General features: G+C 47.7%; 3 protein-coding genes across 3 annotated transcripts; 2 read left to right on the forward strand and 1 right to left on the reverse strand.

Annotated features, from left to right (window-relative positions):
* Positions 1-2733: 2733 nt before the first annotated feature.
* On the forward strand, positions 2734-3276 carry J4E78_010110 (uncharacterized protein; the record flags this gene model as incomplete). Its single annotated transcript, XM_049370691.1, has 2 exons — positions 2734-2774; positions 2826-3276. The coding sequence occupies 2 exons, from the start codon at positions 2734-2736 to the stop codon at positions 3274-3276; spliced, it is 492 nt and encodes a 163-aa protein (XP_049217571.1).
* A 1158-nt stretch (positions 3277-4434) lies between these two features.
* Positions 4435-6212, reverse strand: J4E78_010111 (uncharacterized protein; the record flags this gene model as incomplete). Its single annotated transcript, XM_049370692.1, has 6 exons — positions 4435-5093; positions 5152-5197; positions 5257-5531; positions 5592-5849; positions 6063-6091; positions 6208-6212. The coding sequence occupies 6 exons, from the start codon at positions 6210-6212 to the stop codon at positions 4435-4437; spliced, it is 1272 nt and encodes a 423-aa protein (XP_049217572.1).
* A 7097-nt stretch (positions 6213-13309) lies between these two features.
* On the forward strand, positions 13310-14332 carry J4E78_010112 (uncharacterized protein; the record flags this gene model as incomplete). The annotated part of the gene is made up of 4 exons (XM_049370693.1): positions 13310-13534; positions 13742-13869; positions 14015-14159; positions 14270-14332. The coding sequence occupies 4 exons, from the start codon at positions 13310-13312 to the stop codon at positions 14330-14332; spliced, it is 561 nt and encodes a 186-aa protein (XP_049217573.1).

The following is a 14332-nucleotide window of genomic DNA, read 5'->3' on the forward strand; positions in this document are numbered from 1 at the left end:
TAAATAATTAATACTTTTATTAGATTATTCTACTACTTTATAAACGTATTCTTAGCACCTTTTAGCTTATCTATTTTTTATTAGCTTACGCTACGTAGCTATATATACGCATATATATATATATATACCTACTATATACCTACTATATACTTACTTACTTTTTTATATTCTTAAAAAACTACTTAAATAGACTAAGCTATTACTATAACTCTAGCTTTAATACGCTAGTTACTTTTTTATTATTTTTAGTAACTTTAGCTACCTTTTTATACGTAATTATCTCTACGCTTAGAGACTTAAAGTCTACTTTATTTATAATTTATATTAGGTAGCTTTTTAAATCTATATATAATTAGCTACTATATATATATATATATACTATAGAATACTTACTAGTTATAACTAGTTCTAAAATAGAAGAAGGCGTTATTTTATTAATACTTTTAAATATTTAAAGATTTAGAGAATATTTAATATAAAATACTTTTTAGATTAAAGTTCTTATAAATATACTATACGCTTTTTTACTACTACTCTCTTATAACTAGACTACTCTCTTAGCTCTTTTTCTCTTTTTAGCTCTTTAGCTACTACGCTCTAATAATATATATATAACTTAAATTAACTTAGAATATCTACTACGTTTTAGCTACTTAACTTATACTTACTATACTTACGCTTTCTATTCTATTTATAGCTACTATAATTACGTACTTACTACCTCTTCTAGAGTACTATTACTAGATTAATTATAACTTATATTTTAAATACTATACTATAATTTCTTTTCTTCTATAGAAATCTATATAGAAGTAGATTAAGATATACTTTAAATACTAGAACTATAAGCTTTTATTACGTAAAGATAAAAGTAAGTATAAAGATAAAAATAAAGATTAAAGCCTAGATTCTATAGACCTAGATTCTTCTAGAGTAGATATAGAAATAGCTATAGGTGTATTCTAAGCACTTTTTTATAAAGACTCTAGATTTAAAAATAAAAAAACTATAAAGAAATATCTATTAAGTAGTAAATAGTTATCTATATAATATAATATATAATATTAGCTTATTATTTATACTTATAATATATATAATAAGCTTAATTATTAGAATATAAATATATATAAGTAAACTACTAAAGAGCTATAGTATAAGCTTACTTAATTTATATATAGTTATTTAGCCTATAACTTAAGAAAAGATTATAATACTTAGCTTTTTATTAAAGTTATTAAAATTAGTAGTCTTTTTACTCTAAGTAAGTATATTATTATTACTAATACGCTAAGTTAAAATAACTTAAATTAACTTACGCGTACTAGCGTAGATAACTATCTACTATCTTATTTATCTATTATAATAGCGTATAATATTAGTTATATTATATTTAATAATAGTCTCTCTAATTAAATTAAGAAGATCTAATATTACTATTTTATAATAGTAGTTACTATATTTTCTAAAGTATAGAGAATAAATCTATTAAAACGCTCTTACTAACTATAAGATAGAACGTTAGCCTAGTTCTTAGTAGATATACTAAGCTTAGTCTAGATAAGAAGTATATATATATTAGGCTTTATAAAAAACTTAAATAGCTTAAATAGAAAGATTTTTAGTCTTAAACTCTAGATTATAGCTTATCTACTAAAGCTATACTACGTAACTAGTTAATATAAAAATATATTAAGAAAGCGTATATATAGTACCTAAGTATTTAAGTATTACTAATAGTAATTATAATATAGTATTACGTAAGTTCTTATTAAGAAACGTAGCTAGTATATAAAGAAGAGGCTTATAGTAAAAGTGTAAGAGAAAGACTATTCTTAAGTAGTATTTTATATATCTACTTTTAATTATTAGCGTAATATTAAAGAGTTTACTACTTATAACTCTACTTCTATTTCTCTTAGTTTTAATAATATAGAAATACTTATATTAAAGTAATATTTTATCTTTTTATATTTATCTATATAAGTAGAAAAGCTAGTCTACTATATAAGTATAATATTACTAGGCCTTATACTTAGTATAGAAATAAAGATTAAGAAATAAACTAATATATTTTAAGTTATAATTAAAAGTAGAGTTAAAAAGCTAAGTAGTATAAGTAATTTAAAATACTATAAAAGCTAATCTAATACTACTCTAGATCTATATAGAGAAGGTCTATTAATATATTAATAATATATTTAAGAATTAAATTAAAACACTCTTACTAGTTACTTTGCGTATATAACTATCTATATATATTAAATATACTAAGAAACTATATAAAGTGTAGCTTTAGGTAGAATTTACAAACTTCTTAGAAGGTACCTACTAACACTTCTAGTAGCATTATAATACGTATAAAATATTTATTAGTAACCTAGGTAATAGATATCTTCTTATCTATAAGAAGTTAGACTAATAGCATTTAAGGTAATTACAAAAACTTTAGAAAGAGTAAGCCTAGTTAGAACTATTAGTTACTTAAGTAGTACTATATAAGTCTTAATCTAATCTTTTAAGACATCTATAAAGCTCTATAGAATAGCATTGAACTAGTAAGGCGAGAAAGTTTGTTAATAGTTAGGAAGCTAGCCGAGGGCATTCGCAGTGAGTTGCCTATACAAAACTTGACTCCTAAGCTAACAATATGAAGAGTAGTGTCCAGAGACTAGACCTGCTGAACTGAACCTACTTCTCGACAGCATCTACCTCAAAGGTGCACCTATCACTGCGATGAAAAACGAGTGCATTACCAATTTGAGAACGTTCCTTGAGTAGGTACTCAGCGAGCGGACGCCCAACTCCTTTGCTGACTTCAACCGTAGGAAGCAGAGATTACGCTGTCTTACTGACACCGACGATATCTCATACTTCGGGTACGCCATGATCGATGTATACACAGCGAGCAAAGAGATCAGGCGAGGGAAGAAGAGGGAGGAGACACGAAAGGTCATGCAACATAGAACCTTCAAAAGACTGCTACGCGACAAAGAGACAACGCCGTACCACGCGATTCCTGTACAACTAGAACAAGCCATCAAATCTCGAAAGCAGCTGACCAAAGAGTACTTGGAGGAGAAGATTGGGTCGTTATTCCAGGCCATCGGTAATGATCTGAAGCGATTTGGGGTAGAGCAGGCAAGCCCGGACCATGGCGAAGACCGCGAGGTTCGCGAGTCGATTGACAGGACGCTTTCGAACGCGAAGGAGGATCTTGGGACGATTGAGGCGTTGTTGAAGGAGAGCGGCGTTGATTGGGATGGTATCAAGGATTAGTTGACGTGACGATTTTGTCTGGATATGCATTAGATGACATCGGGTAATGAAATTCTATTGCTCTAGTGTTGCTATTATTCTGTCTTTCTAAAGTCAACTTCTGCATACTCGCCGCACGAATTCGCCCACTACTTCTCGCGTCTAACAATGAAGAACCTACCTAGGTAATCCGGTCTTCTACTCGCAAATGTGTTAACTAACAGAGAATGGAATATTGTGCATAGGTGATGCTGCTCGTGTTTGGTCCGGTCTGCGTCTGCGCTGTTGCTTCGAGGATGCGCCACACTATTATCCCCCGGGGGGATAGTGTGGCGCGTGCTGGACTATCTCACCCTCACCACGAACTACCTAGATATGTTTCCAACAGAAGCCCAGAGATAGATATCACAAGACAAACTATACGATTGCCCGCATCAGGGTCTGAAGCGACAGCTGTGTTTCACAAAGCAGGAAAAAATACGAGTCCGAGCTGTTACTTTCGTGTTGAAAAAAAAGCAAAAAGACAGCGGCACGCATGCTCCTATTTCGGGGCGCGCTAGACCGCGCTAGCCAGTAGCGCTAACATCTCCCTGCATCAGCCACCCAGTTCTCCCAACCATCCCATCTCTCCGACATCGACATGACACACGCCTACGCATGCGCGCTCGACTCGTATGTGGAGACGACAGATGCTACCTGGCCATGATAAAGTTCCGGCCCTGGGACCCGCTGTCAGGGTCTGGCTGCGCACGCTGCGCTACGGCAAGACACCCAGACCAATTGACTGCCGATGCGAATGTGAGGCTGTCACTTGGCGGCGGGATCCACCGCTACGACTTTGCTACGTATGATGTGCTGGGGTCTGATTCAGATACTAGGCTTTCAGGGAATGGAGAGATGCATGCAGTGTGGCTTGCGGCTAGCAGGCTCTTCAGATGTTGAGTTGGATATCCTGGTTGCTGTAACGAAGGCTCTTGGAGACAGGATGCAATGGTGAGACTAGCAAGTCGGGTCTGCGTCTACTTTTCGCGCTATACCCATTCGCATGGTTTGCACGAATGCGGTCGCGATCTATCTGCATTTGCAGTTACATGCTCTTCATTCGTAATCTGACGACATCCAGCTGCTCACCAAGGCCTACCTAGGTAACCAACACAACAAGCCAGCAAAACAACCCCATCACAACTCCCGCTCAAACTCATGGCTCTGCAACATCGTCTCCCCCCGCCCATCTATACTAACCCTATGCAACCTGCCCACATTCTTCCCCAAATCCAACTCCACCAAACTATCCTTCCTCTGTCCCCTTCTCATCCGGGACGCAGAACCCGTCATCTCCTGATCCACAATCTCCGTATCATCAGGCATAACCTCATCCTGCGGAACATCTTCAATGCGAAACAAAAGCTGGTATGCCGGCGCATCGTCCGGGCGATTGGGATCCTTTGTATCCCGGAAAATCGTAATACTGGGAATATGTTTTAACCCCAATTCCGCCTTGTGTTGGGCCAGCATAAACGCTTTGTTTGCGCCGACGGGTGTGCCTAGGAGTGCAAGATACTCCTCACTGGACTCGTCTACTTGGACGCCTGGCCATTCCGGTACCTCTTTATAGCCTTTGCCTACGAGAATCCGGTTGACGACGGGTACAGTTTCGGTGTTGATGATGTTGCTACCGAACCAGTATTTTAGGTTTTTGGGATTGGGGTTGCGCAGCCAGAAGGCGGCCATGATGTCGGAGGCTTGGCGGAGGAGAGGGAGTTGGTCCACTGGGAAGCCTTCGGCGTAGGTGTCCATGGCGGCGGGCCAGGGGGCGAGGAAGTTGTGGCCGTAGATTGCTGGAGAGGGGGGTTAGGGCGTGGTGGTGGTTGAAGGGGGGCTGGAAGGATGTCTTACCTCCTTGTTCAGCATTGAAAGCGAAACGGTAGTAAGCCCCAGTAGCCTACGTATAGTCAGCCAAACTGTCAATGTTTGGCGTATGTCTCTTCCTGGAATACTCACGCCATACTCTTTGTCGTCGTCGTCGTCAGGGAAGTAAGTCTGCATGTCTACTGGGAGATCATCACCATCATCATCCACCGCGTTCTCATCCATGTGCTCGATAGAGTAACACTTGTTCTTGCCACCAAATTCCACTGGTTTGGTACTCAGTCCAAGTTTATTCAGCGCAGCCTCGATCCTGTTATTAATCTCTAAGTTTGTGAAGTCGTCCGAAAAGTCGCAGTTGATTTCTGGGTCATAGTAGGCTTCGTGCCAGTACCAATCCCTTAGCTCGGCTGGATGCATGTCAGTGTCAATGGCTGCGTAAGGATGGTGATGGAATGGATAGTACTTACCTTCGAGTGTTCCCTTCCACTGGCTTGCCGCTGATGGCGGATTGCGGTCCAGATAGTTAGGCCAATTTCGTCCCGCGACTTCATCCGGCATTTCCATGAGGCAACGTAGCCAATTGCCTTTCTTCTTGTACTTGTCCCAGCTGGCATCGTTCGCGTAGTCGGTAGGGTCGAAGTCTACAGCAGTCTGCACTAGATTCGGCTCGGAGGCCGGGGCTTTGTCGTTGGTAGATAGGATGCTCACTGCGCTATCGCGACCATCTAGAAAGCTTGATGGAAAGGCTGTGGAATTGGAGGAGCCAAAGGAATCTCCGACATGCTTGCTATAGACCAGCGGTATACAGATCACGGCAAGGAGAAGTGTAGCAATCCTCATGGCTGATGTGACACACGGATTTCGTTTCTCGGGGTATGGGTGTGAATTTGGTTGAGCATTGCATTACTCCAAGCGAGAGAAGTCAGGAGTAAACACACCAAGCGCTTCGTCATAGTCGTGAGTGCGCCTAAACAAGTGGATACAAGCGTTGATAGGAAAGCATACGCGGCGAGTGGCGATTGTTTAGGATTGTAGAGTGCAGAGTGAATGCACACTCCGAAGGCGTCTTCAAACTTGCTCAACCCCATAACTAACCACCGCCGTTCTACCGCCCGTATCAAGACTCACCTGATGCCATCTCTGCACATTTCTCCTTGGATTAACCACCTCCACCACACCATCCCTCCTCTTGAAGACGTTCTCCTTATTAATGTCTGGATGTAAATTAAAAACCACAACCCCCGTATCCATGTCGTCAGGCCTTAGAACATCCTCCGGAACGTCTTCAATACGAAAGAGCAATTGGATATCTGCCTGAAACGACGGATTCGCTTTGTAATCTCGAAAGATAGTGATATCGGTGATGCGCTTATCGCCGAGTGCGGCTTTGTGTTGAAGAAGGAGGTACGCAAGTGTTGCGCCTATGGGTGAGCCTGATATAGTGTTAGTAAGAATCAGGATTTTGTTCTCAAGGCGTTGAAGATATGACATGTCGTAGTATCATGACCCAGGAAAAAAGAGACAGCGCCAACATACCAACCAAAACAGTCCCTTCTTCGCTATCCGCACTGATACGTACACCAGGCCACTCCGGTATTCTGTCATACCCTCTCTCCTCCAGTACCTTGTCGATCAGCGGTAATGTCTCCTCGTTAACCACATTATTCGCGAAGTAATACTTCAAACCCTTCGATGCTTTGGAACGATCTCATGGATTTGGTGTCTTGACGTTGATCAAGTCATGAGTCTACCAGTCCAAGATATGATCTTGATTGGACATAGCAGCGAGCGGTGGGCACGCGCGGCGAACCGTTTTGGGACAAGATTGACAGTGAAAGAATGCGTATCAAGTGCATTGCGTGATTAGCAAACGTTAAACAAGGCGGTTTCTTAAACGCAGCAGGTGCAGTACTTCACGCACTTCCCAGAAACCGCGCGCCCGCAGAAACTGGTCTAAAATTGGACATCACGACATTCCTGTAAATCTCAATGGAGTCAAAGTCAACACGATTCACGTTCTACAGGTGCGAAAAAAATCCAGAGAGGGGCAGTAAACGCTTAAAACAGAAGAGATGCGAGACTAAAGAAAGAGGACGGAACGAAAGAGGATTCGACAAGTACCAGAGCTTGCCGGAACCGCGAACCATTGACCAAAATAGATAAAGAAGACGAATATAACTTCTCGACTGGATAGCCGCCAACTCAAAATAGCAGCCCAAGGCAATCTGCTCGACTCACCATAACAAATCTACAGATAGCCTTCATTCCTTCCCGATGCCTACCTCCTTTCCCACATATCAACTCACCCATACCCTTAAGACGCAAGCTTACCAACACCATAAGGCTGAGTACCACATCACTGCCTCAAGCATTCCAGAACAATGTTGGTCAGACCGGCTCATCTCACGCCGTCATCTACCCGGCGCCTTGGTTTACGGGATGCCGGTCGCACAATACTGCATGCTTGCTTTTACCCAAAGCACGTCGAACCAAAAATAAGCAAGCAAGCAAGTTACGTTACTCAGCGCGATGGCGCTGTATCATGGATGTACGCGCGCGTCGCGGGAACACATGTTCGACTATGCTTAGGTGTACCGGAGTGAGCGTGCTGACTGCGCGGTGGAAAGGTTAGGTTACTAAGGGTGGGAATGAGTGGTGATGCAGGAGAGATAAGAGCGACCGTCGCTTCTACCACGCATCCTACACATGTTCGGCCATGCTAGGTGTACCGATGTTCGCGTGCTGACTGTGTTGCGGAGTCGAGCAAGGCTTGTGGTATGTTGCGCGCGTGAGACGGGCCGTAGTCTGCTTGGTGTATGGATGGGCCGCGCGGAGCGTCGCGGAACGACTGTATCAGCGCAACAGCTGAGGTCAGTCGTTGGTGTTGAGCAGCAAGCCGGAAGAGCTGCGTGCAGTAATGGTGACCGCTTCATGTCATCATGGAATGGTAGTTTGACCAGTCAAGCTCGCTCACTAGGCGGTGGTGTGAGGGAATCCTGGATATTGGTACCGCGAGGGAGATGCCGTATTTGGTGTCGTGCCCATGTCTATCGAGAACCCGAGTCCTGGGTTCATGCCACATGGAAGGCGTAATCGTACGAATGCAGTAGCTCTGCCGTAAACCTGCAACCGGTGCAATTGGGCTGACCGGGGGAATGGGGAATAAGGAAAGCTGCCGACACGATGATTGGAGACGCGACGGGTAACGCATGCAGCCAAAAACCATCGCAATTGGAACGCCATTCCCATCCGAAGTACAAAGAGGAGTTATTCGAAACTAGAGTTTGGCGTTACTGGGAGGGCTGCAGCCGGCGCATTCTTTTGGGATATCGGAGGAACAAGAAAGTGTATCGATAGTGGCAGGTTATCCATCGTGTTCCGGAAGCGTACATGTGCATCGCGCATGTGGAACGGCATCGTGTGTCTGAGAAGAGCTGATGTCACTGAAATTTTCCTAGTGTGCATCGAAGAACTCTGTTGCAGTCGACACAAAGCTGAGGAAGGTTTCTCTTTGTGCAGCGTACCTTGAACCTACCTGGTAGTGCTGACTGCACACGTGGACATGTCGGCGAAGAGCAGAGGAACTGGTGTTCGGCAGCTGCAGTCAGCCTCGGATGCTAGCATATTGGAGGGCAGCCAGATGACGCACGAGGCCTGGCGTAGCGAGCTTCAAGACGGCGCACAAGAGTACCGGAGCAGCGGAATGATGCGAAAAGGTACATACTTCCGGATCGACGGCGGAAATTTTTCTGGTGCGACAATCATTGAGTCGCGAGAAATGTCGCGGGGCTGGCACGCGGAATTGCTCAGGGAACACGATCGGGGGAGAGGCGGCCTCGGACTGTGTAGCCCAAAGAGTAGTGATTTGGGCGCCAGCGCAAGGAGATCATCAGGGACGAGTGATGGGCTACGTGGATGTGAAGTCATCCTTGTTGATCGCTTTCACGCTGGCGTCCGGGGAGCTCTGCGACAAATCCGAGATGAAGCAGGTCTTTCAGCAGTGGCCTCGCAATAACCCGGCGCAACGTCTTGCCTGCTTGGACGTTCAAAGGTAGTTCCTACGTTACACTGTAAGGCCCGAATAGAGCTGCGTGAAACGCTATGAAATGCGACGCTCGAAAGCTGAATTGCCTTGTGTAGATGGCTCCGCCGGCTAATGGTACCGAATCCCCAGCCAGTACCTGTCAACATGACAGCTAGTGCGACGGTGCTCATGGAACTCTCCTTCTGCAGCAGCGCAAAGTTCGTACAGCGCACACTTGGCCTTGAGTCGGCATGAATGCGCTGGTACATCGGCGAAGCGGCTCGCGGGCCCTCTTCCAGTAGTCAGGCGAAGGTCCACACAGAGCAGAATTCCACGTGTAGACAGGGTTCTCTTTGTACGCGATGATCCTTTTGGAGATGACAACCCTTGCTTCGCTTCTCATCGCTGGGACTGGCACGCAGATTGCAGTAGCGCGCTCAAAGAGGAAGTGCCAAAAGCCGTTCCAGGACCCACTTTCCCTCCTCCCCGCAAGGTCTAACTCACGATCACAATTTCGACAAAGTTTTCTGTGGAGAAATCCGTCAAACACCTGTCAAATTGCAAGGCGGTCGGAATTGACAGCGATGCTGCCAGTAAAACGTCGGTGGCTTGGACGGACGTTGAGAGGAAGATGACCTGACGGAGTTCAGACCCTGTCGATGTGTGACGACGCTGCACTGGTTATCGGATGATGGCTGTGAATCACGATCGCGAGGATAGAGTTGAGCGAGCATGGACTGAAGATCGCGAACGCTGTTTGAGCCCTCAACGCTCCCGCACTGATAGGCGTGAGGCTATGGCAGCCCAACGTACGACGGGCGCAGGTATCAGCGGAAGACAGCGATCTCTCAGTACAGTACTGTACACAAGACGGTATGAGCAAACACGCTGGTCGAGCGCTGGGCGGTGTCGCGTGGCTTTCGGCATGTCTCTGCGTGAGGCTAGTGGATAAGGACGGGATGCCCTTGTCGCGCGTCTCAGCCTGATTGTGAAGCACACGACCCCTGTCCATACCCAGGACGGCGAATCAGGGTTGGTGCTGCTTGCGAATTATATTATTGGACTGGCATAACGGCTGCATTCTGGCAAATGTGTTTGCGATGGACGGCGGGCTGTAATACGGAGGAATCCCAAGGGGGCAAGAGCGATGTCATCGTTCCTTCCGTGCCAGAAACAATTCGTCATGGCGACGGCTGGGCTCCGTGGTGGGTGAGCGAGTGCGTCAACGAGGCTGCGACGTGTAGGTTTTTTGGAGAAGCAAGCGATTGTGCGCGAAACCTTGCTGGTCATGATCCCGGGACGTCGAACGCATGCAGCATCCGTGTGCTTGGAGGCGCGGAAGGCTTGCAGTGATCCGCGAATGCGACGTGTCTGAGAACGACCGGCGGCCAAATTTCTTGGTCGTGAATAAGTGCGCATTCTGTGTCAGTTTGTCTGCGATGATCAGGGACAGCCTGGGAGTGAGGGCGACTCAGCGGGCGATTCATTCTTCCTTCCAGAGGCTTTCCAGAACAAACCGCAGGCGAGATTTTCGTGGCGCCGGGCCCACTCACCGCAAGCCGGGCAACGCTCTCATTACGGCACCTGGCGATGCTGCTGGCGAATTGCTTTGGCGGCCGCGGTGCAGAGGCATAGTTGTTTGCACGCCGCAGATGTGATGGTGGTGCTGGGCTGCGGCGAGGGCAGCTCCTTCCTCATCGCCACGCACGCGAGGGTTGGTTGAGGCAGGAGCAGCCCATCCCACGTGGCGCAACCCCGTCACAAGCAACGACGCGGAAGCAAAGGCTCCAAGACAGCTACGGTTCATCAAACCACAAAAGCAAGCTGCTATGAACATGTCCCGTCAAACATCAGCCGCCACGGTCAAAGGCAAGTGCACTGCGATCCCGACAGCCAGTAACCCGGTTGGCTGGGAGGCATGGAGGGCAGACAGGGCTGCGAGAGAGGTGATTCAGCATAGGCAGTGGACCGGCCGGGGAAGGACATCCGGAAGTCTGTGTGGCGTCTCTGAACCTTCTCTTCTTGCTTCTGGCGCAGTCCAACAAACGCGGCACGAGTCGACGCCGCCGGTCAAAGCAGCGAGACGGGAGCGCTGACACTGTCTCATCTAAGCCGCCGTGTCTGGAAGCGCGCGGCGACAGCCAGACAAAATGCGATAGGGCCGCGAGCCCAAGTGAGAGCGCTGGGAGTCGCGCCTGAGAATCGCCTCCATGGTACGCCATGTTACGCCATGTTATGGTGAAAAGGCACTGAAGCGTCAGCACAAGCACACCCTTCGCAGGTTGGCACCCCAGCGAAGCCGTTGGCATGGCTCTCGTTAGCGCCTGCAGGTACGGCTTTCTAGCGCGGCACTATTCAAGGGGGATAACCAGCTTGGTGGTAACAGTGCGCAGATCACCCTGGCTCCTGATGATGGCAAGGGAGCCTACCTTGAAACAGGCCGAAAGACCCGTCGCTCCCGATGCGCAATGTAGTCAGGGCTTTTGCTCTGAAAAGCACTGTCTCTCATTTCATTTGTCTCGCCGACAGCCAAGACCACCTTTGGCAAGTCAGTAACAGGCCCCCTTATTCTAGCCGCGAATATAGAAGCTTCAGGGCGCCCTTCGTTTACTGCCATCATCATCTTCACTCCCTTCAAACTACCCACACTCATTCCACCCCTCCCCACTCCCCAGTCACTGCTAGCCAGTCCACGGGTACACGACACTATCTAATAAAGCTCGCCCACCGCCGCTCCGCTCTTTGTATCGCCTTTACACGAACCAACGCCGACTACCACACTCACTTTTCGTCCTTACAAAATATTCGCACAGGCCAGGTGTTCAGCCCGGCACCTCTCACAAAACGCATTCCTCAATTGGTACGTCCTGCATTCACCGAGTCTATATTTGACTTTCTTGTGCAACATCATGCTGACTTATAAACCAGAGAACACACTCGTCAACAACATGATCTTCAGAGAGTCAGAGTCCAACAACATGGGTCGCGGAGCCTACGACACCACTGGCACCCCCAAGCCTCCTCCACCACCGCCCAAATAAGATGCGTCATTACCTCTCGACGGAGCATTTCTTTTTTCGCCTGCCGCCATTGCCTGCTTCCTCGCAATGCCATCACATTGGCAAGCTACTTGTTCCGTTGGGACTAAAGGGATCCATCCCACGCCTCGTAAGTCACAGACACGTCGCACCCTGCATGAACACGTCAACTAACAATGACTCAGTCCCGCGTACAACACATTTCCAGCGCATTCACCGCGCCGATTTCTGGGTCTACGGCGCATCTTCTTCCACGGAGCCTCTTGGACTTTACGCACTTTAATCATCGGCGACCATTTCGATTCTTCAGCGACCTAATACCCCTGCGACTTCGGCTACCGGCGTTATCAAGCGACTCTCATCGCACAGCCTCCTCACTCTCTTGCGTCACACGTTCAGCGACATTCCCTTACGGCAAAAAAGTTCTTTTCATCGGCGTTCTTATAGACGGTTGGGCCCAGGCATAGATACCAAAAACGGACCTTCATTTCTTTCTTTCGGACAGCGCACTGGGGTAGATTGATCGTCGCCAGCCTTCATTGGCACTCATGGCACGAGTTGTATTGTACTATAGCGCGTTGGAGTGGTCGAATCGGCGACCACGACTCAACGGACTTGTTTTCTTTAGACGGCTCCTCATGAACGACATGCATGGGCCGCTCTCCCCATAGCTTTGGACATTAGACTGAGCGCCTGGGCCATTGTACTTGTGTCTCGCGACTCAACTGGCTGAAGTTTAGACTAATCAACATCTACTACTATCATATCCTCCTCCACGATGATGACATTGCCTGTGCTGTGATCGCTTTCACCCACCCCCATGGTACTCCCGTCACACGTGTGGCGCTGCGGATCTCCGTCGCGGGTACATCGATAGGCCTTAGCGATCCGCATGCAGCGGAATCGAGCGGCGACCCTGGTTCGTGCTACCTTGTGGGTGTTTTGCCAGACGTTGCGGGCGCTGGACTTGGGTAGCTTCGAAGCTTGGCGGGCAGAGTGGAGACATGGCACTGCACCCCACGAATACGGCGCGCCGAATTGCAACCTCACCACAGCTCCACCACCAACCCAGCCGTCTCTTTGCAGCTAGCTACTCTTCCGTACACAAGCCTCACCACCCACCATGGCCAACATCAACTGGCGGACCATCAACATCGACGCCTTGGACCCCGACAGCCCCGCCAACTTCGACCTAAGCTCCCTCGCTCCCGCCGTTGCGCCTGTCTCGACGGCCGATGTCCAGACCAACGCCCAGTCAATACGGCAACTGCTACGGGGTGGTGACAATGAGGGCGCCCTCCAGAGTGCCCTAGAGAACCCCCCATATGGCGCAGACGACAAGGGAAAGGTACGTTGCGCCTCTGCACAGCTCAAACAGCTCTAGAAGCTCCAGAGACACCTCAGAGACACGACGCTCCCAGTCCAGCGGTTTGGATGTCTCTCCAGATATAGACACCTGGTCACATCACCACCGCGTCTCTGGACTTGGGCTACCGACGACCAGGTCGGCGACATTGCACCACCCAGGACCAAGCTGACAAGTCCACCACCACAGGAAGTCCACCTTTCGGTCGTCATCGAGATCCTACAATCCATACGCCAGTCAGACATGTCACCAATGCTCAGCCGGATATATGGTGCGCCGGGTGGAACCGAAGCATTGGACGTCCTGATGAAGTACATGTACGTCCACCGTCTCGTTTGGGTCTCCTACAAGCCTCGTTGGCCTCCTCACCGCCCACTACCCTCTCTGCCCATCGTGCCTTCCCGCATCACCACGCGCCACCGTCGCACATCCAGAAACATAGACTAATGAAAGTACTTGCAGTTACAAAGGCATGGCACAGGGAGCACCGTCAGGCACCAAGCGTGACATCACCCCCCAACCGACCGGCTTCTCGCAGATTCATACTCGTGGCGGCGGCGAGGGTGGCGGCCAAGCCATGAGCGTACTGCTCAGCTGGCATGAGAAGGTACGACCCCACGCACCTTCCTCGTTATTTGAAACTTCCCGCCCACCGGGTCACATCCCACGCTCTCCCACACCACATCTATTTTTTGTTTCGTCACTAACACACCTCAGCTTGTGGAGATAGCAGGCCCGGGTTCCATTTCTAGGGTTATGAGCGATCGCCGGACAGTTTGA

Source organism: Alternaria triticimaculans (genome assembly GCF_023758025.1).
Source record: "Alternaria triticimaculans strain BMP 0046 chromosome Unknown scaffold_27, whole genome shotgun sequence".
Taxonomy (NCBI): Eukaryota; Fungi; Ascomycota; class Dothideomycetes; order Pleosporales; family Pleosporaceae; genus Alternaria; species Alternaria triticimaculans.